We start from the raw sequence: 22,843 nt of genomic DNA, 5'->3' as shown, positions 1-22,843 counted from the left end.
AGATCACCATGTGCAATGCCAAGCTTTGGCTGGAGTGGTGTAAAGCTCGCGCCATTGGACTCTGGAGCAGTGGAAAGGCATTTTCTGGAGTGATGAATCACGCTTCACTATCTGGTAGTCCAATGGACAAATCTGGGTTTGGAGGATGCCAGGAGAATGCTACCTGCCCCAATGCATAGTGTCAACTGTAAAGTTTGGTGGAGGAGAAATAATTGTCTGGGTCTGTTTTTCATGGTTTGTGCTAGGCCCCTTAGTTCCAGTGAAGGTCATCTTAACGCTACAGCATATAATGATATTCTAGACGATTCTGTACTTCCAATTTTGAGGCAACAGTTCGGGGAAGGCCCTTTCCTGTTTCAGCATGACAATGCCCCCATGCACAAAGCGAGGTCAATACAGAAATTGTTTGTCGAGATTGGTGTGTAAGAACTTGACTGTTCTGCAGAGCCCTGACATCAGCCCCATCGAACACCTTTGGGATGAATTGGAACGTCGACTGCAAGCCAGGCCTAATCGTACAACATCAGTGCCCCGACCTTACTAATGCTACTGTGGCTGAATGGAAGCAAGTCCCCGCAGCAATGTTCCAACATCTAGTAGAACGCCTTCCCAGGAGAGTGGAGGCTGTTATATCAGCAAAGGGAGGACAAAGTCAATATTAATGCCCAGGATTTTGGAATGAGATGTTTGGTAATGTAGTGTGTCCGCGGGATGGGCAGGTTTAGAGTCATTGCGTATTGTGTGGATGAAGGGCGGGGGGGTTGTGGGCTGGTTGGAGAAAGAGAAAACAATACCTTTAAAAAATTCATAAGTATATCATTGTTGTTAAATTTATATCTGTAGGCTACATTGAGGTTTTTCTTGGATTATTTTAGGTTATCTGACATTAGTGTGTAAGCCTAATTAAGCTTTCCGTGCCAAATAGTCTACACACCAATCGCCAAATGGTTTTGAAAACAGGCCGAAAAAGTTAATGTCGATCCACGGAGGCAAAAATGACAATCAGTGTTTATTCAATAAGAGAAATGGAGAGTTGAAAATAAAGAGAAGGGAGGGTCAGAAAAGTAGGCTAATGTTCGACAGTCACAAGATAGGGACTTCAAATAGGCCTTTGGCACATCAAGGGAACTGTAGCCTACTGTTCAGATGGGTTAAATGGAAACAGAAATCTGGACACTGACTGTAGGTCTATAACCTCTTATATAGCCTTAATGTTAACTCCTGCAGAATTAAGCATTTCTTGCAGTAAAGTGATACACCAAATGTAGGCAACATTTTTACTCGGGAACAGGAGTAGAGAAATATGATTTATTTCTTTATGCATCTTTAGAGAATTTGAATGTGCAGTTAGATACTGTCTGTACAGAGCTCTTTAATAGCATCATAAACACTGATAGTAGCGTACCTCCTTACAACCGGTCAAACTGATGTAATTTGGAAATTTTGCACAGAAAATCCTTTGCACAGAAAATCGTTCCAGGTTTTTTCTGGTCCCTAAACGCCTTTGCTCCGTGAAAGAAACCGAGATGATAGAGAACTTTACCGATGTCAACTAGATTGAACTATTCATTCTATCGATTTATGACATTATTCTGGTGAGCAAGGGTTAATCTTCTAGGGGCAACATATATACCTAATGACAGAAGAGAAGGTGTGTATTGACTACTAAAAAATTGGAAATTATAAGCACAAACATATCTAAATCAGGCAAAAAGAATCCTGCACCGCCTGTCAAAAAATCATTCCGCCGTCTATGTCAATAGAATTGATAAAACTATAGAAGTAAATTAGGGCTATTATATTTATCATAGTGGAAAATCCTAATCTTTAGAGTGAAAAATTGCACATAAAAATGAGCAATGAGCACCCAAACAGGCACATGACCAATCCAGTGAGTGAGCATGGAAGCTGCCTGGAACTAATGTTATACAATGCCAGGAAGACAGATGTTTCTGAAAAGCATCATCTAGTCTGGATCTCTTTCAACTGAACCACATGTGAGCTGAAATCTGAATGCATCTAATCAGTCTGTGTCTGGCCTCCAGCAGAACGGACCTGGCCAAGTCAGCTTCTTGAATGAGGAAATAACAGTCTGCATAAGAGTCCATTCATCTGTGGACGGTCAGGCTCAACCTATTAGCCAGGAGTCACACAGAGCCAATTAGCTAGAGGGAAGAGACAAGAAAGAGGCACGGCTGTTTTAAATAGTAGACTTAATGAGTCGAGATCAACATCTCAGAATAATCACAAACCCACTAAATGCATTCACTTCATTCAAGCAGGCAGTGTGCCTTGGTGATTTGATTTTTTTTTTAAATCACATTCTTGAAAGTTTACAATATTGTCAAAGGAGTTATTGGATTGTTCCACAAATTCGGTAACTTTTGAAAAGTGTAAACTGGTCCACAAAAACGTTGATTTCACCTCATTTTAACATTCTGACATAAAGAGCACATGTTCTTTATAAAAAACATGTTTCCCATATTATGAAGTGAAATAACCAAAATACTATAGTAAGATCCTATTAAAGTAACAGGGTTGACAATTCCATCTTAAATCAACCATGACTCCCCTTGCGACAGGGGGAATGGAAGCTTGTTGTGTGCAATTGGGAGTGGCAATAAAATAACTAGGGCTTTACAATGATGGTGAAAACTTGGGGAAATTATGGGGTTAAGCGGGTTAAACTCTTCCTAGAATTCACATAGGGCAAACGGAGGGACATGACAAAATGCTGAATTTTCGCACTTTAGCAAGTCATAATCATATAAAAAATACAAAAAATGATCCATGCGGTTTATATTGAAGGGCACTAAATTTAATATTACAGGCTTTTAAAATGAAATATTGGTGCACAATTGCTACTTAAAATATCAAAGGGACACTATAAGCACTCTTTTCATAGAACGACCCTAATGTACTCAAGCAGTAACCGAAAAGTGACTACATGTCTGTACTAGGGTAAATTCAAGTTAAGATGCTAGATCATGTAGATAGTTAGGTTTATAGTACTAGTACTCTTAGGTCAGAGCATAGAGAGAGGGCAGGAGGGTTTTCCTCTTCCCAAATCTCATCTCTTAGATATGACTCTTTCATGTTTACCCCAAAGCCTTTATCAACGGGTGCCTGCCCCCTGAACGAGCCATTAGAGCGTGCTGCTATTCTACACTTAAGACCTGCCCAATGAGAAATAGCATTGTTTAATAAGCATGAAAAAGGCTGGAGTGAGTGAGTGAGTGAGTGAGTGAGTGAGTGAGTGAGTGAGTGAGTGAGTGAGTGAGTGAGGGCGCTGAGACGTTATGAAGGACAGATCGAGGAGCAAAACAGACACTATGCCAGATCTCTCTGCCTCTCCTAAGACTTTTGCACATCCAAAACGGCACACATTTTCCCTATATAGTGCACAGGTTTTAATGTGCTATGGTCAAATGTAGGGGTGTGAATGTTTAAACGTTAAAATGCGTAAACAAAACTGAATAATTAGCGTTAAGGAAAACCCTCCTGCCCGCACGGCAAGTGGTACCGGAGCATCAAGTCTAGGACCAAAAGGCTCCTTAACAGCTTCCACCCCCAAGCCATAAAACCGCTGAACAATTAATCAAATGGCCACTTGAATATTGCATTGACCCACCCCCCCTTCTACACTGCTGTTACTCACTGTTTATTATCTATGCATAGTCACTTCACCCCTACCTACAAGTACATATTCACAAATGACCTCAACTAACCTGTACCCCCGCACACTGACTCGGTACTGGTACTTTACTTGAGTTAATTTGGTAAATATTTTCTTAACTTTTCTTGAACTGCATTGTTGGTTAAGGGCTTGTAAGTAAGCATTTCACGGTAAGGTCTACACTTGTTGTATTCGGCGCATGTGACAAATAAAGTTTGATTTGATTTGAAGAAAGAAATCCCTAACCAAAAGTGTTTTTTCAGCACAAAATGTAAATCACAGTGCAGCTATCACAAACAAAACACTAACAGGTCCCAATAAGCTTGATAAATGGAAGGAAAAAAATACAACAAATAGGCCTACCTAACTTAACAACACTCTGGACGACATTGCCGTTAACAGTTGGAAAAGAAAGCGCTGATTATAGAAATTACTGCAGTTGACATGCAGCCATTGCCAATGGCCTACTTGAGTTGAGAGCTAATTTGCTAAATGAAGGGCTGCAAGCAACATTCGCGCTACTGAAACAGGCGCGTCTTTCTCAATATCACTGTTCACCATTTACTCCTGTTTCAATAGGGTATTATTCCCTTTATAATGGGAGTGGAGACATATATAGTTAACAGCATTAGAAAGCAACAATTATTTCCTTTTAACCAATAGATACCAGCATTTGGAGTGTGTTTTCCTTTGCCCTGTGTTTGATTTTTAAGCTTAAACTTGGTGGGCAGGATTTTGTTAAACATGAAACAAAGTAGGCTCCTAGACTAATGAATATGCTATTTGCCTTCATCAAAACAATAATTGTGTTGCATATTTCAGTCTGGAACCTGCCTAGGTTTAGGGGGGGTTGTAAACCTATTCTAAATGGCACACTATAGCTGCACACTTCACAAAAAAGGATGGGACGCATCTACTTTTCCAAAATTAGTGCCTAGAGCACATATTTCCCTACTTTAATCAACCAGTCCATTTAGAGTTGGTGCTAAAGCTGTATTGATTTGGTTAGGAATGTAGCTTTTCTACAGTTTGGTATGTGTATTCCATCAGTTAGATATGTTTTACGCAGCACGCGGGTGTGTACAGGGAGTGGTTGGATCGAAATTGCGTGAGAGAGACGTAATGGAGGGAAAAGAGAATATAGGGAAAATAACTTGGATGTATTTTTGTTGTGAGTCGCTAATGCACATAACAAATGGAAGGAACACTACAGTCAATGTGAATGAACAGTTGTCTTCGGGACAATATTTCACATGCAGCCAAAAACTGATTCTGGTGGTCATAACACGCAATAGGATTTCACGTGGCATTTTATGACATTTTCTTATCTTTTTAACGGAAAACCAAGAGAAACAAAATGCAGTTTAAACATGAAGAAAAAAAAATGATGGTCACATCCCTATTCAAAAGTACTGCACTATAGGGAACAGGGTGCCATATTTGGACACATATTATATTGACTCTCAGCCAATCCTAACAAATAAAAATGCATGCGCTCTCCGCAGACACCTTGCGGAGAGGACAAATAAGTATTATCTCAGTGTGATGTCCTCCAATGGCAATTGTAAGCTCATCACAGGAGGGGAAGAAAGCAGAACGAAATAGAACTGAACACAGGGAGTGTCACGCCCTGGTCGAAGTATTTTGTGTTTATCTTTATGTATTGGGTCAGGCCAGGGTGTGGCATGGGGTTTTTGTATTGTGGTGTGTTTTGTCTTGGGGTTTTGGTGTGTATATATTGGAATTGTAGCTAGTGGGGTGATCTAGCAAAGTCTATGGCTGTCTGGAGTGGTTCTCAATCAGAGGCAGGTGTTTATCGTTGTCTCTGATTGGGAACCATATTTAGGCAGCCATATTCTTTGAGTTTGTTGTGGGTGATTGTCCTTAGTGTCTTTGTTCTGGGATTCTGGTATTCGATGGAGCAGTGCGCGGAATGTTACAGGAGAATGAGGTTGGCGAAGCAAGCACGGCGGCGCGGACGGAAGCCCGAGAGTCAGCCCCAAACATTTCTTGGGGGAGGCTCACAGGGAGTAGGGCTACGCCAGGTAGGAGACCTGCGCAAACTCCCTGTGCTTACCGGGGGGCTAGAGAGACCGGGCAGGCACCGTGTTATGCAGTGGTGCGCACGGTGTCCCCAGTGCGGGTGCATAGCCCGGTGCGGTATATTCCAGCTCCTCGTATCGGCCGGGCTAGAGTGGGCATCGAGCCAGGTAAGGTTGGGCAGGCTCGGTGCTCAAGAGCTCCAGTGCGCCTGCATGGTCCGGTCTATCCAGTACCACCTCCACACCCCAGCCCTCCGGTAGCAGCTCCCCGCACCAGGCTTCCTGTGCGTGTCCTTGGTTCAGTACCACCAGTGCCAGCACCACGCATCAGGCCTACAGTGCGCCTCGCCTCTCCAGCGCTGCCAGTCTTTCTCCTCTCCTGCGCTGCTGGAGTCTCCCGCCTATTCAGCGCAGCCAGAGCCTTCCTCCTCTACAGCGCTGCTGGAGTCTCCCGCCTGTTCAGCGCAGCTAGAGCCTTTCTCCTCTCCTGCACTGCTGGAGTCTCCCGCCTGTTCAGCGCAGCCAGAGCCTTCCTCCTCTACAGCGCTGCTGGAGTCTCCCGCCTGTTCAGCGCAGCTAGAGCCTTTCTCCTCTGGAGTCTCCCGCCTGTTCAGCGCAGCCAGAGCCTTCCTCCTCTACAGCTCTGCTGGAGTCTCCCGCCTGTTCAGCGCAGCTAGAGCCTTCTTCCTCTACAGCGCTGCTGGAGTCTCCTGTCTGTCCAGATCTGCCAGTCAGCCAGACTCTTCCAGATCTGCCAGTCGGCCAGGATCTGCCAGTCGGCCAGGATCCGCCAGTCAGCCAGGATCCGCCAGTCAGCCAGGATCTGCCAGTCAGCCAGGATCTGCCAGTCAGCCAGGAACTGCTGAGACCACCAGCCAGCCAGGATCTGGTAGATCTATCTACCTGCCTGAGCTTCCTCTCACTCCCGAGCTTTCTCTCACTCCCGAGCTTTCTCTCACTCCTGAGCTTCCACTCAGTCCTGAGCTGCCTTAGTCCCGAGCTGTCCTTCAGTCCCGATCTGCTCCTCAGTCCAGTGGGGTACTGGGTGAGGACTACTAGGCCATGGTCGGCGGCGAGGGTGGACTATCCAGGGACGCGAGGAGAGGGGACTAAGACATTGACTGAGTGGGGTCCACGTCCCGCGCCGGAGCCGCCACCATGGACGGACGCCCACCCGGACCCTCCCTATTGTTTTGAGGTGCGTTCGGGAGTCCGCACCTTGGGGGGGGGGGGGGGGGGTTCTGTCACGCCCTGGTCAAAGTATTTTGTGTTTATCTTTATGTATTGGGTCAGGCCAGGGTGTGGCATGGGGTTTTGTATTGTGGTGTGTTTTGTCTTGGGGTTTTGGTGTTGGTGTTGGGATTGTAGCTTAGTGGGGTATCTAGCAAAGTCTATGGCTGTCTGGAGTGGTTCTCAATCAGAGGCAGGTGTTTATCGTTGTCTCTGATTGGGAACCATATTTAGGCAGCCATATTCTTTGAGTTTGTCGTGGGTGATTGTCCTTAGTGTCTTTGTTCCTGTCGCTGTGTTCGTTGACAAGTATAGGCTGTTTCTGTTACGTTTATTGTTTTGTAGTGTTTGTGTTAATTCGTGTTTACGTTTGTTGCTTAAACATGGATCGCAATCTACACGCTGCGTTTTGGTCCGACTCTCCTTCACACCTAGAAAACCGTTACAGGGAGAGAGGGAGGGAGCGAGGGAAGGAAAATGTCATAATAACTACCATGGAAAACAAACCAGGGATATGTCCCAAAGGGTATCCTTTTTCTTATATAGTGCACTACCTTTCACCAAAAGTAGTGTACTATGTAGGGCATAGGGTGCCATTTGGGATGCACACAGGAGCGAGGCAGTTTCTCTTAATTCAGCAGAGCTCTGATGGTTCAGTGGGTTTGAAAGGGACAAAAATGTGTGGCTGGAAAAGCAGCATTCCTGCTATATACACAACACAATGCAATACATGATTCCACCTGTGTTGTTTCTGGATAAACAACACACTATCAAATAACAGCCTACTGTTTAGTAGGGTGTGACTTCCTCGTTGTCTGGAATCCAATGTGGAGAAGAGATATTAGACATACAGCTGGGAGACCAGTGCCCTGCTCGAATACTTCAGAAATGCATCCTTCCTTTCTACCTTCAATGAAATAACCATAGACCTGAATGGGTTGGATTGGTGAAAGTAACAGTGATCACCTTATAGATATGTGCTTACCCCAAGGAAATGTAAAGGTTCCAAACTTTACCCAAAGGAAATAGAGGACAGGGCAGGAGGGGGGGGGGGTAGGGGGGTGGCTCGCTATGTAGGGGCATGCAGAGGAGCCAAGCAGAGTGGTCTGGTCTCAACGGGAGAGAGGCAGCCAAGCATGATGTAACGAGCACTCTGCATACTGGCCCTCACTGTGGTGAAGCTCAGAGGGCCATGACCACTGAGCTGTGACACACTCGTGTGTGCGCGCCATACACACACACACGTACTTGCAAGAGCTTCACACAAGTGCAAGCCCCCAAATGGCATACAAACAAGCTATAACGCTGCATAAACGTAGCTAGGAAAAGCATTAAAATATGAAATATTGTCCTGTTGATGTCAATCCCCCATGAGGGATGGAGGGATTTATCTAAGCTTTCAAAATGTGTTTAATGAGTTTTCCACATTCTTGACTCCGGACTATGACATTTCAACTCTTCATGAGACACAACATGGCTCTGTGTGGCAACAACAAAAGGGGACCTCTGACAATATCTGACAATACCCTTCTTTCTGTTTTAGGGCCGTCATTCTACAACTCAGCAGTGAAACAATGTATTCAGACTGAGATAAAAGACCGTTGGAAATTATGTTTCGCAACAACAGACTCAGTTACAAGTGTTACATTAATCATTGGTCAGTTCCTCTCTCATACAAAACAAATGGGGAGAGCGAGACACAGATCCCATAGCCTTATCTTTGCCCTTCTATTCTAATAAACCCATCAGGTATCATAGAAGATGATTCCTTCAACATTATGTTTGACATGATTCATGATGCACGAGCAGACATAAACTCAGCAAAAATAGAAAAGTCCTCTCACTGTCAACTGCGTTTATTTAAAACGCAGTTGACGGTCCTGAAAATGGGACGTTTCTTTTTTTGCTGAGTTTACATGCTATTTTAGGCATAACCATTATCATTCAGGACAATGCAATGAATTTAGTATACTAACCCATATGGGGGAATTGCAAATGTGTAAAATGCTTTCAAAGTTTAATAGTCATGTCTATTCTAACCCTCTCTGTTCTAGATAATGAGATAAATGAAACCCTTCACCAGGCACCATAGTATTGTTTTTCAGTAAATGTATAAACATTTCATCCATATGAGTCCTGGTCAAAGGTAGTGCAATATAAAGAGAACAGGGTGCCATTTGGGACGTATCCACAGCCTTTCTACCACAGCCCACAGAAACACATCAATATCCCCTGAGGCAGCTATGTAACTGCTGGGCTAATACTGTAGAGGTGACTTCAGGAGACAAAATTTTTTATTGTAAGACCCAATGGACAGTTAAAGTAATAACAAATCTTACCAGAAAGAACAATTTATAATTTCAAATGTTCCGTCTTGGACGAGAGCCTAAAATTTATTTGGCATAGCAGAGGAAAATGAATATTGAGAAAAAACATTTAGCAGAGGCTTGAGCATGGAAATGAATGTCGCCCTCTGATGAAAAGGTAATTATCAACATCAGTCACATTATGAAAGCCTTGTGACAGATACAGACGGGTATATCAGTTTGAGCATTAACCTAACTTAAGCACTAAATTAACTGTATTTTTTTAAACATATTATTAACGTATTTGGTTTAACTATGAAATGTACTGGAAAACACATAGCCATGCTAAATCATTACTTTTGTACTTAATCAATCACCACCTGTCAACAGTGCTCTATGAATTATTTGTTGACACAAATCCAATCTTCTCTGTGTTGCCTACTGTACCAATATCCTGTTGAGTGACTCCCCACCTCCTTCATGTAACGCCAATATTTACTAGTCATAAAATCCCTTTGGTCTCTTCAAATCAATAGTCCCTCAAGCAGTGCTATTGTATAACCCTCCCAAACTATTTATTTCCTATTTAGATAACCCATTCCAATTGCTTTCCTTAACATAATAAGATAAGTTAGTGGTCCATACGCAACCCTGATGCATTAAATCAATATCGTGTGCATGTACCTTTTGAAAGGAAAAAAATACATTGTGTTGTGCCAGGGGAATAGCAACCAACCGTTTCTCTCCACAGAATTAGTTTGATGTGGTATTTGTGGGGAGGCTAGCCTGGCTCTGACATGTAGCTTAAAGGGGAATTTCACCCTGGCGCTGACACAGCATATAGTCATTACTACAGTGCATTCGGAAAGTATTCAGACCCCTTCACTTTTTCCACATTTCGTTACATTACAGCCTTATTCTAAAATGTATTACATTTTTTAAAATCCTCAGCAATCAACACACAATACCCCATAATGACAAAGTGAAAACTTTTTTTATTTTTATGTTTGCAAATGTATTAAAAATAAAAAACTGAAATACTTATTTTAAAAAGTATTCAGACCCTTTGCTATGAGACTTGAAATTGAACTCTGTATTCTGTTTCTATTGAACAGCCATGATAGGCTAAGATAATGAGTGGGCCTAGATTAGTCTGCCATATAGCACACTTCTGTCTATTTGAGCTGGTCAGTATGGTCAGTATGTCTAGGTAATCCTGTATAATGCAGCTTTTTTAAATGTATTGCATAGTAAAACTGCATAAACCTACTGTCAAGTTAAAGTGTACTGTTAGCTAGCTAACGTTAACTGGCTGGCTCGCCAGGTAACGTTTAGTGTGTATGCCCTCCACTTTTTGGAGGACCAAGTTTTTAAATCAGTGTTTAAAACATAATAAATTGTTGCCAGCAGCACAGTTAGTCATTAACGCTCTAGATAACATGAAAACAGCCTAACCAACTCTGCTAGGGCGAGGAAAATGGTCAGAGTGGTGTGTTCTCTCATTATGTGACTGGAAGTAGCCAGCAAGCTAGCCAATGTTAGCCAGTTAGCTAGGGCACTTGACTGCCGTTGTGAGGTCAGAATGTTCGGATCAACCTTACTCATCGGCCAGAGCGTCCAGTGTGCGCTCTGAACGTGAAAACACTATGAATTTACAAATGGACAATCTGACAGCACAGTTGCAGTCACCAATGCTCTGGATAACATAACAGCCTAACCATCTCTGCTAGGGTGTGTAATGTTCAGTGAGCTGTTCTCTCTCTCACTTAGATGTCTGGAAGTAGCTAGCAAGTTAGCTTGGGTGCTTGACTGCTGCTGTTAGTACAGAACGCTCTAATCAACCCTTAAATATATGGGGCTAAAGCTTAAGAGGGTGTGAACAATGCTGAATGGATATAGACAAAGAAGGGCTCTCCAATAGTAGTACAAAAACATTCAAAGGCCATTTTCTCAAAAGTGACTTTATAGGTTTATCAACTTCCAAAGCAAAATTACTTTCCCATTGTTCCTCAACTGTAGTGTATGATATACCATTTTGTAGTCTCTACTTATATCCAATGTAAAAAAACACAATTTCAAATTTTGCTACATAAGACCGATTTGAGATGGTCGGTCACATATAAGGTCCCACAGTTGACAGTACATGTCAGAGCAAAAACTAAGCCACGAGGTCGAATAAATTGTCCGTAGACCTCCGAGACAGGATTGTGCCGAGGCACAGATATGGGGAAGGGTTCCAAAAAATGTTTGCAGCATTGAAGGTCCCCAAGAACACAATGGCCTCCATCATTATTAAATGGAAGAAGTTTGGAACCACCAAGACTCATCCTAGAGCTGGCCGCCTGGCCAAACTGAGCAATCGGGGGAGAAGTGCCTTGGTCAGGGAGGTGACCAAGAACCCGATGGTCACTCTGACAGAGCTCCAGAGTTCATCTGTGAAAATGGGAGTACCTTCCAGAAGGACAACCATCTCTGCACCACTCCAACAATCAGGACTTTACTGGAGGGTAACCAAAAGTAAGACACCCCTCAGTAAAAGTCACATGACAGCTCACTTGGAGTTTGTCAAAAGGCACCTGAAGGACTCTCAGAACATGAGAAACAAGAATGCCAAGTGTCACGTCTGGAGGAAACCTGACACCATTCCTACGTTGAAGCATGGTGGTGCCAGCATTATGCTGTGGGGATGTAATTCAGCGGCAGGGACTGGGAGACGAGTCAGGATCGAGGGAAAGATGAACGGAGCAAAGTACAGAGCAATCCTTGATGCTCTTAGTGAACCAGAAAGTCTGGCATTTAGAGTGAATGCTGATACAAACTTGAATAATGTTGTTGTTTACCTCCAACGACCAACACAAAATCATCTCTACGATGGTGCAGTGACCAAAGATTATCATAGGGAATTAAAGGCTTAACTGATGGGGAATCTATTTCGACGACAGCTGAGAAGTGGTATGATAACAGCGATTTTTCTTCCCTTCACAACAAAACGAAAGATTAACAATTTGAGGTAACCTAACATTAGCTAGCCTAGATGGGTAAGTTAGATAGCTATCTAACGTTACACACCTGTATTGAACTCTGAAAGCCATCAGCTAAATCATATAGCTATCTTTTGGTATACCCACTGTCAATAGATTTCCTCTATGTCATATTAGTCACTGCTAGACTGGTAGCTACCTTCAGCAGAGTAATCATGTTTGTTTGTTCTATCTTTGAATGACATTAGCTAACGTAAGATGGCTAATGTTAGCAAATAAAGAGTATCTCAATTTAGTAGCCATCTATTCCACCCTTTTCTGGAAAACACTCCGTAACTAAAAATAAAATTGTCAATATAGCTAAGTCATTTTATTTGTGTGTTATTTGTGCCCGTCTGGTGTTCAACATTCCCAAGTTCTCTCACGTCACCCCACTCCTCCACTCTCTCCACTGGCTTCCAGTTGAAGCTCGCATCCGCTACAAGACCATGGTGCTTGCCTACGGAGCTGTGAGGGGAACGGCACCTCAGTACCTCCAGGCTCTGATCAGGCCCTACACCCAAATAAGGGCACTGCGTTCATCCACCTCTGGCCTGCTCGCCTCCCTACCACTGAGGAAGTACAGTTCCCGCTCAGCCCAGTCAAAACTGTTCGCTGCTCTGGCTCCCCAATGGTGGAACAAACTCCCTCACGACGCCAGGACAGCGGAATCAATCACCACCTTCCGGAGACACCTGAAACCCCACCTCTTTAAGGAATACCTAGGATAGGATAAAGTAATCCTTCTCACCCCCCTTAAAATATGTAGATGCACTATTGTAAAGTGGCTGTTCCACTGGATGTCATAAGGTGAATGCACCAATTTGTAAGTCGCTCTGGATAAGAGCGTCTGCTAAATGACTTAAATGTAAATGTAAATGTAATGTAAATGTTAGTAGCAATGATGAATGTGTATAAATCATCTGTGGTCTCAGCTGGCTTGGAATCTTGCTGCCAATTTTGTGACGCTAGTTAGCTAACTGCAAGCTGACAATATTGAAATGTCCATGTTAGGTATGCTTAGCTAGCCAGTCCAATAAAGACCAGTACAATTAGTGGGGTGGTTAAATTGTGTATTGTTGTGTATTTTGTTGTAGGTGGTGCAGAATCTGATTCCACTAACATGCACTTCCAACCCCTAGCACAAGGTGAATGTAAGTTGGCCAAAATATTTATATATATATTATAACAAAGGACTTATATATATTCTAACACAGGACTTAAGGAGTCTTTAGGGGTCGGAGTGTTTAAGGGAATTTACATTTGGTAGTAAGGTTTAGTCCAAGGACGTTTCCAAACATAGTATATCATGGCAGCAGGGTCTTCTCAGATCCATCAATGGCAGTGGCCAGTCAGGGTTACTTACACGCGTGGCTGGGCAAAGGTGGAAGACTCAGATCTGATGATGATATCAAACTGAGACTACAGTGGCAAGAGTCCTGCACCGCCATGCTCTCTTTCACAGATCAGATGCACCTCTGAGAACTGGGGCCAAAGCTCTCCATCATCAAAGTGTTACATTTTAAATTATTTCCATGTGAAATGTCCTATGAGGGACCTGTCTGCCCAAGCATTATTCCATATACAGTGCTTTCAGAAAGTATTCATACCCTTTGATTTATTCCACATTTTGTTGTGTTACAGCCTAAATTCAAAATGGATGAAAAAAATGTTTTCTCACCCATCTACCCATTATTATTTTCCTATTATTATTTTCAAAATTCTTCCAGCTCTGTCAAATTAGTTGTTGATCATAGCTTGACAACCTACAGGCAAATTTAAGTCAAAACTGTAATTTGGCCACTCAGGAACATTCATTGTCTTCTTGGTAAGCAGTGTTTCAAGTTATTGTACAACTGAAAGGTGAATTAATCTCCCAGTGTTTGATGTAAAGCAGAGTGAACCAGATTTTGCACTAGGATTTAGCCTGCGCTTAGCTACATTGTTTCTTTTTTATCCTGAAAAACATCCTAGTCCTTAACGATTAATTACAAGCATACCCATAACATGATGCAGCCACCACCATGCTTGAATATAGGAGAGTGGTACTCAGTAATGTGTTGTATTCGATTTGCCCCAAACATAACACTTTGTATTCAGGAGAAAAATATAATTGCTTTTCCACATTTTTTGCAATATTACTTGTGTGCCTTGTTGCAAACAGGATGCATGTTTTAGAATCTTTTTTAGGTTAGTATTGTGGAGTAACTACAAAGTTGTTGATCCATCCTCAGTTTTCTCCTATCACAGACATATTTTTTTATTTAACCTTTATTTAACTAGGCAAGTCAGTTAAGAACAAATTCGTATTTACAATGATGGCCTACCAAAAGGCAAAAGGCCTCCTGCGAGGACACACATCATGAAAAACACACATCATGACATGAGACTCCAAAACACTACATAAAGAGAGACCTAAGACAACAACACATGACAACACAGCATGGTAGCAACACAACATGACAACAACATGGTAGCAGCACAAAACATGGTACAAACATTATTGGGCAGACAACAGCACAAAGGGCAAGAAGATAGAGACAACAATACATCACATGAAGCAGCCACAACAGTAAGAGTAAGTAAGAGTCAGTAAGAGTGTCCATGATTGAGTCTTTGAATAAAGAGATGGTGATAAAACTGTCCAATTTGAGTGTTTTTTGCAGCTCATTCCAGTTGCTAGCTGCATCAAACTGAAAAGAGGAGTGATTAAACTCTGTAACTGTTTTAAAGTCACCGTTGGCCTCCTGGTTAAACCCTTGAGCGGTTTCTTTCCTCTCCGGCAACTGAGTTAGGAAGGACGCCTGTATCTTTGTAATGACTGGGTGTATTTATAAACCGTCCAATGTGTAATTAATAACTTCACCATGCTCAAAGGTATACTCAATGTCTTTTAATTTGTACCCATCTACCAACAGGTGACCTTCTTTGCAAGGCATTGGATAACCTCCCTGGTTTTTGTGGTTGAATCTGTTTTTAACAGAAAATTGTATGTATGGGGTACAGAGATAAGGGAGTCATTCAGAAATCATGTTAAACACTATTATTGCACACAGAGAGTTCATGCAACTTATGTGACTTGTTAAGCAAATGTTTACTCCTGAATTTAATTTAGGCATGCCATAAGATAGGGGTTGAATATTTATTGACTAAAGACATTTCAGCTTTACATTTGTATTAATTTGTAAAAATGTCAAAAACAAATTCACTTTGACATTATGGGGTATTGTGTGTGGGCAAGTGACAAACACTGTTACACAACAAAATGTAGAAAAATCCAAGGGTTGTGAATACTTTCGGAAGGCACTGTAAATGCAGATTAAAACGATAAGCAGCCCAGAATGGTAATACATACGATATGATCTGCTGTTTTATGTTTCCAAAAAATGTGTCAAGATGGCTAAGTATACGCCTAATTGTTGTCCACGTGCCTCACAATGTCCATTCAACTATCCTCTCTGTTGGGGTAAGCAGAGCGTAAACTCTACTCTCCCCACTCTATCGCCTTAGTTGAAATTCAATGTCACTAGTAAAGCTTGTAATTGGGACGGAAAAAGAGCTGTTATTGGCAAATCTGGTAGGCAGGACGTCTGATGTGCGTATAGATGTGTGTACGGCTGAGAGGAGGTGGGGTGTTTGAATATTGCTCATCCACTCCCAGCACCCAGAAAGTCATCAGGGAGACAGGGAGGGCTGGTTCAGACAGAGCCTGGCTGGACGGTTACGATCTTGAAGACTCGAGGCAGGAGGGAATCACTGATGAAAAACACAGTGACCCGACATGACCAGAGGAGGTCACTGTGGAGTTGCCCAGGATTCCATCATGTCCCACTGGCAGTCAGGCAGTCAGTCACACTTTCCTGAGGCTGAAGGCTGAGCACCTAACTTCGAATGGGCCAGCCTCCACCAGACCTGTAAACTTCAGACTGTACACTGGAGGTCCTGTGCAACACATGTCTGCGCTGCGTTCATTGTCAGCTCTCTACTTAGCTGATCAAAGCAGCAGCAGTGAGCAGCACCACCAGGCCCATGTGGCTCGGGAATTCGTCACGCTCTTAATTGGCCCGCAGTATTTTCTGGGTTGTTTCTGTGAAGTCTTCATGAAAGGATGCCCGTTAAAATCAAGCCTTTCACCACAATGCTATAGATTATCCAATCTGTCAGGAAATGAAGCAAGCCACAAAGGCGTCATGATCAGAGCAACCACTTCCCAAAAAGGTCATAGTGGATGGATGAAGAGGAGTATGGGGTAGGATGAGCAGCAGGGTAGAGAGATGGGTGGGTTGAGTAGTGTGGGGGTGACAGGACTCCCCCTGAGCCTTCCCCCCTGAGTTGCAGGGAGCTCTGTCACTGTAATTCTAGGCATGTTTCTGAGCTGCCCTGATGAATCAGCACAATCTGGTTTCACTTACAAACATCTCTCTCTCTCTGTCAACCTCTCTGACACGGCGTCTGTAGAGGATAAGTCACTGGGTCATGACATTTCCCTTTGTTAAACACTGCTAATCTACAGCAGAGTAAACACACCCACTCTCCCACGGTAAGCTTTCGCTACAGGTTTGCCCTGAAGGTATTTGACCAAAAGAACATATTCAAGATGGCAACCTGTTATTAGTGAGAGCTGGGATATTTCCTACAGTACTACTACGGTATGTGTTTATTAACTGTAGGTGAGAACTCTCCCCCTCCAGTCTGTCACTTATCTGTGAGCGAGACAGTGGACTGCCCACCCCCAACCATCCCCCTTTCTCTTATTTTCTGAACCATCTTAACTAATTCTCTTCTATTCTGCTATACCCATTTTGTACTTCTTTACCTTCAGAGTGTCTACATAGACACTCTCTCTGGGTTCTGTTCCCCTTCACAAACCCTGTCCTCCCCCTCTCTCTCTCACTCTTCCCCTCTTTCCTGTCAATGTGCTTTTCATCAGAGCTGCCTTTGATGGGCTTAAAACAACCACGGCAAATACCAATACCACCTGGAGGATGAAGAATAAAAGGTGTTTTTTAAGTTGAGTGGTAGGTGAGTCAGAGGGGACTGTACATTGCTTAGACAAACGTATAACACATTCAGATGTGGATTTCACATTGCTCAACTTGACACCGGTTTTCCTTGGCTTTACCAAATACAGCTACCGATTCTCGTTTTAGCACAATAAACTACCGAGTAAGCATATTTTGCAGTTTCGAAGGCCTCTTTTTGAAAGCGAAGTTGATTTGCATAACAAATGCAGTTTGCTTTATAAACTCAAGTCCAACGTTAGAATCGGAGAGCGCTGTGTAGAGAGAATTGTGGAAAAAGAGCATAGCAAATGAGGTTTGAGATGAAAAAAAATCTGTGGCAACCACAATCTCTCAAATGAAAACAGTCTGGATCAGAGAGGACTATTCCCAAGCTCTGTAGCTGAAATTAGAACAGGATACTCCCCATTAGAAACCTCATTCCAAACAGGCAAAAATATAACAAAATACGGTTCCAATTTCCAATACAGTTGGAGTGAGTAAAATGTACCTCATCCATAGAGATTTCCACATTTCAATCTCCAAAATAAAGTTATGTTACTGATGAGAGAAGCATTTGTTGAGGTATAGAAAAAATAGCCTTGCTCTGAAATTAGACCAGTGGCCTAGTTGGATCTAGAGGCCAAAGGCCTACTTACCAGCACATCTTGTACTAAATGCTGGATCAAAGCATAGAGCACTTAAAACAAAGAGTAGCACAGGAGGTTGGTGGCACCTTAATTGGGGAGGACAGGCTTGTGGTAATGGCTGGAATGGACTAAGTAGCAAATACATCAAACACATGGCTTCCACGTGTTTGATGCCATTCCATTTGCTCTGTTCCACCCATTATTATGAGCCGTCCTCACCTCAGCAGCCTCCACTGAAGAGTAGATAGCACACAGATGATTCCCAGATGTGTGCATGGGGACCAGAGTGACCGCTTAAAGTATTTCTATCCTCTTTGCTAAGTCTTCACAATACAAAGACTCAGGTTGAAACAGGTCCAGATACAATGGCCCAGGCTGCTTTGAAGATGGCCGCACACACCCACAGCTGTTGACAGCCATGTTCGCAACATGGGAGAGAGAGGGGAGCAGATAAAGAGGAGCAATAATTAGACATTGTGTATACATACTGTACACATGCCCCGCATTAAGAACCAATAGATGGCCAACAAGCTACGTCGCTGTAAAGACCACCATCTGGACAGAAGCTGATCAAATAAAGTGGGAGGGATGGAGGGATGAAGAGGAGGGATACAGTGAAACAAACAAACCCTTTACTCTCCTCTACCCTGACTCAAACACAATGAAATCACATGGAGATTGAATACAGTGCAAAAGCTGAATGAATTGACCAATACTGCTTTCACATAGGATTTACGGTATTTTGACCCCCCCAAAAATGAGCAATGTTTATACGACCTCCTTTCAAACAGGCCCATTTTTACCATATTCTTGCCTGCATATTCCTTTCATACCTCCCATGCGCATGCCGACGTGTAAACGTGTGGAACCGCTGCCCATACTTTTTTAAATCCACATTTTACCTACCTCACTCCACTAGAAGATAATAGCAATACTATTTTCAAAAGAATGTGACTCTCATGCTCAACATTCCGCAACCTCAGCGGGCTTTTGGAATTGTCTATACCCTTGATTTAGGCTACATTTTTGCACACTAAATATGTCTGATCAGCGATAGAGCAAACAAATAGATGAGCTATAGGCCTACTACCTCTACTTATTTTCCCAGCCAGGAAACAATTAACCAAATAGCCTATACAGAGAGAGATTCAGTGAAACAAAATAAGATTGATTGATTATCGGGCCAAGTCAGTGAAGTCACAAGCTTTTGGTCAGGGCTAGGCCTATTGGCTACTAAGCGACTGAAGAGCAAAATAATCTGCTTGTTAAACTACATATCATGCTGGCAAAATGTTCTAAAAGGCCTAAATGAGCCAACTAGATAAGATGATCATGAGCAGCACCCACCTCAAATTAACTAACATTTTCCAAGCCTAATTATAGCTTAACCAACATCCAAATGATGATTCAGTGGAAGAAGAAAAATCTGGCATCAGGCCTATTAATTTATGAAGACAAGTCCCTAAGCTTGTCTCAAAGCAGCGTGATGGCGCTGTACCAAAGACAACAGTGCTGAAACGATCATATTGTTGACCACACACGGGTAGGCTATTGATTCATATTTATTACAAGGATTGAACGACTTTCAGTAATCAACAATTTGATACATGCCTTCAATTGCATTAGACTACTTTATTCTAATATTTTTGTCATTCAGTGACATTTAGGCTATTCCAACAGTAGTTATTTATGGATCCATCCAGTTGTGGTTAAGAAAACAGTGCATGCTTTGAGATGGGCTATGTGAAGAGATGGGTGAAGTGACCTGTCTTGCAAAGTTTAGAAATGCCAGGAGGATGGTAACAGGGCGCTGCCAGGCAACCATCAAGAGTTTAAGAGCCTAGTGCGTGCCAATGCCGCCTCAGCATTGCGGCTACCTTGCATACTAAGCCATAGGAAGAACTTTACCGAAATTATTACTAGGTCGTTTGACGAAAATACACGTTTTGGCTTTGATACCGGCAATACCTTTCAGTTTATAAAGAAAAGGCGGAATAAAGTTGGCGGTATGGTAAAGTTGGAGGAAAAATGTCTTAGTATGAAAGGAATACAAGTGCATGGACAATAATTTTCCCCCTGTCTATCTAAGAAGGTATTTTTCAAGTATAACAACAGCAAAGCAAGACAAAAAACAAGCTGGAAGCTACAGAAATTCTGGTTGAAAGCTAAAAGGATTTTCGATCCTCAGGCGCTGTCAGATGTCCAGCATTGACACAATAACACCTGAAGGAAGACAGCAAACGTCACTTTCAGAAGACGTCCACTGAGACTGAACCAGCCCCAGCCTGGGATTACAAGAACAGAGAAACAGGAAAAGCTCATAGTACTTCACGCCTGGACTTGTAAATGTAAGTGTAGTGGTGTAGCTACTGCAGTAATAGTATAGTGCTGTAAGCCTAGAAGTGAGGGGTGGGGTGAGGAGGAGTGTGGTGAGGAGGGGTGGGATGAGGAGGAGTGATGATGGGTGAGGTTGGATGGACATAGTGCAGTACAGTACCTGGGGATCTCTTGCTAGAGCGCGAGGGCATCATGTAGGACTGGCGAGGCAGCAAGGGTGAGGAGGGCAGAGACATGGACACGCCCTTGGCCAGGCTCAGTCTGAACACATCCTCTGGGGAGTAGGGGCGGTGGAGGCCTCCAGGCTCATGTGTCTGGGGGGCACCTCTGCCAGACAGGCACCTTCGCTGTGCAATATGGAGCTCACCCGCTGAGAAGAGAAGATGGAGGACACTGTTTAGGACATTATTCACTAGGGCCGGGAATTTCCAGAGACCTCACTTTACGATATTAGGTGCCGTTACAATATGTATTGCGATTCTTACAATTCTAAATGTATTGCGATTCGATATTGCGATTTGATGTTCCAAACAAATTGCTCACTATATGTCTGCTGCAGAGAGACTAGAGAGATCATGAGAAAATGAGTTTGGATTTGTCATGGAAATAAAAGTTCAAAAAACATCTTGGCTCACTATTTAAAAAGAAGATGGAGAACAAGCTATTGAGTGACCGGAGTTGACTAGTGCTAGTTAATGCTAACTTATTTTGAACAAATCAATATTTGGAGTCAAAGAAATATTGCAATATGTAACTGTATTGATTTTTTGCCTCGTCAATATTATTCAGCAAACCTATATAAGCTGAGCATACATTTTCGAAGAGAAAATTACAAATGAAATACATCAGACCATTCAAAATCTCCATGAGGAAAAAAACTGATTTGAGATCAGATATTACCAGACATGTGGACTCCTGAATGTCTAATGAAGTTGAAGGCATTCAGACAGCAGAACAAATCCCCCTCTTAGGGAGGCTTTCTGCTAATGGAGAGATTGTGCCTAGCCACACTATGAAATCAAACTGACAATTTCAGATGTCTTTCAGAAACCAAGATAAGCTTTCTCAAATCAAGGTCCAGGGAGTGATCATGATCAGTGGTAGACCAGGACTGAGTCAGACACACACATTACGAGTGAATGGAGCCACATGCTGTGTGGTTTAACCAGAGGTCATGGGCCCACAACGATACGCCATGGGGCTCATGATGTGGCAAGACACCCAGTTTGCAGCATAAATAAGAGTGGTGTCATTGACCATGGAGCTGAGATAACATGTGTGACTCATTGATCCAAAAACCTTTGGTTAAACTAACTGAACAAATATTAGCAAAATACTGTTTTGGCTCAGTATAATACTGAGAGTATTCTAGTAAATTCATTGTACAGCTAATGTGTGAGGAATGAATAATAATCCAGAAGTAATATAATTAATTCAGTGGTTCGGGTTGGAGCAGCTTGAACTTGAGACGCTAAAGGCAAGAAAGCTGCAGTTATTGATGCAATAGGCTACTCCAAAACAGAGTACTATATCTACACTGTACAAAACTCTACAGAAGGGATCATCAACTAGATTCAGACACGGTCTGATTTTATTCTTGAGCAGATGGTCAGGGGTCCGTAACAAAATGACAAATAATTTGTAGACTGTAAATTGACAGCAAGATGCCCAAAAATATATGATGTTTTGGCTAAAATGTAATTATTTCAAACCTTGCTTAGTTGTATACAATAACGTGTATCTATTATGTATGGGAATACTTGGAAACAGATTTCTTAAATTAAAATCATTTGGAGCTGATTTCCTGGTGTTTTTACTGTCTTTTTTTAGTCTGTTACAGTCTTTTTTTAAACTTGGGGGGGCCACATAAAACCACCTATGGGTAACCCTGCTCTACAGACTCCAGCTAACACCAGATAACCTAACCTGTGGGAAAGTGCCCTGTCCATTGGACTGATAAGCCTTAACAAGAAATTAGTACCCTGTAGGCCACATATGTCAGAGTCAAGGCCCGCGGGCCACATCCGGCCCGCGAGAAGGTTTTTTACGGCCCCTGGGATGATCTTGATTTATTATTAGAACCGGCCCGCAGACCGCAGCAAGCCGGCAGCCCGCAGATCTTTTACACGCACCAATACTACATTTCCCACAATGCAACGGTGACGCACCGAGCAGTAGGCTGCTTCATTTCAATATTTATTGGCACAGCAGTTGTCAGCATCACAGTAAAATTAACTTTCAGATACCCATCAAAAATGGCAAAACGGAAGGTGGACACTGAGAACCGGGGTTTCAAACAAGGTGGGAGTCGGAGTATTTGTTCACGGAGGTAGCTGGAAAACCTGTGTGTCTTCTGTGTGGAGAAAGTGTGGCGGTACTGAAAGAGTATAATCTGAGACGACATTATGAAACGAAACACGCGGACAACAACAAGAATATGGACATGGAACAAAGGCTACAAAAGGCAGAGGAATTAAAACGAGGCCTCAAATCTCGACAGGCTCTGTTCAAAAAAGCCAAATCACAAGGCCAGGCTGCTGTCAAGGCCAGTTTTATTTTGGCAGAAGAGATCGCTAAATCAG

The 22,843-nt window shown here is 42.7% G+C and overlaps 1 protein-coding gene across 6 annotated transcripts in view; it reads right to left on the bottom strand.

The window, feature by feature from the left end:
• LOC124043823 (protein TANC1-like) overlaps positions 1–22,843 on the bottom strand; it is a 299,125-nt gene that overhangs the window by 165,305 nt on the left and 110,977 nt on the right. For 4 of the 6 annotated variants that reach the window (XM_046362829.1, XM_046362833.1, XM_046362832.1 and 1 more), the window contains one exon: positions 20,422–20,631. The exons of the other annotated variants lie outside the window; for them this stretch is intronic. In XM_046362829.1, the coding sequence (XP_046218785.1) occupies positions 20,422–20,631 (210 nt within the window). The remainder of the gene's footprint in view (positions 1–20,421; positions 20,632–22,843) is intronic. 6 annotated transcript variants of the gene reach the window in all.

The sequence above is a fragment of the Oncorhynchus gorbuscha genome, linkage group LG09 (genome assembly GCF_021184085.1).
Source record: "Oncorhynchus gorbuscha isolate QuinsamMale2020 ecotype Even-year linkage group LG09, OgorEven_v1.0, whole genome shotgun sequence".
Lineage (NCBI taxonomy): Eukaryota > Metazoa > Chordata > Actinopteri > Salmoniformes > Salmonidae > Oncorhynchus > Oncorhynchus gorbuscha.
Note: the sequence above shows the minus strand (reverse complement) of the source record. Positions and strands in the feature narration are given on the sequence as shown.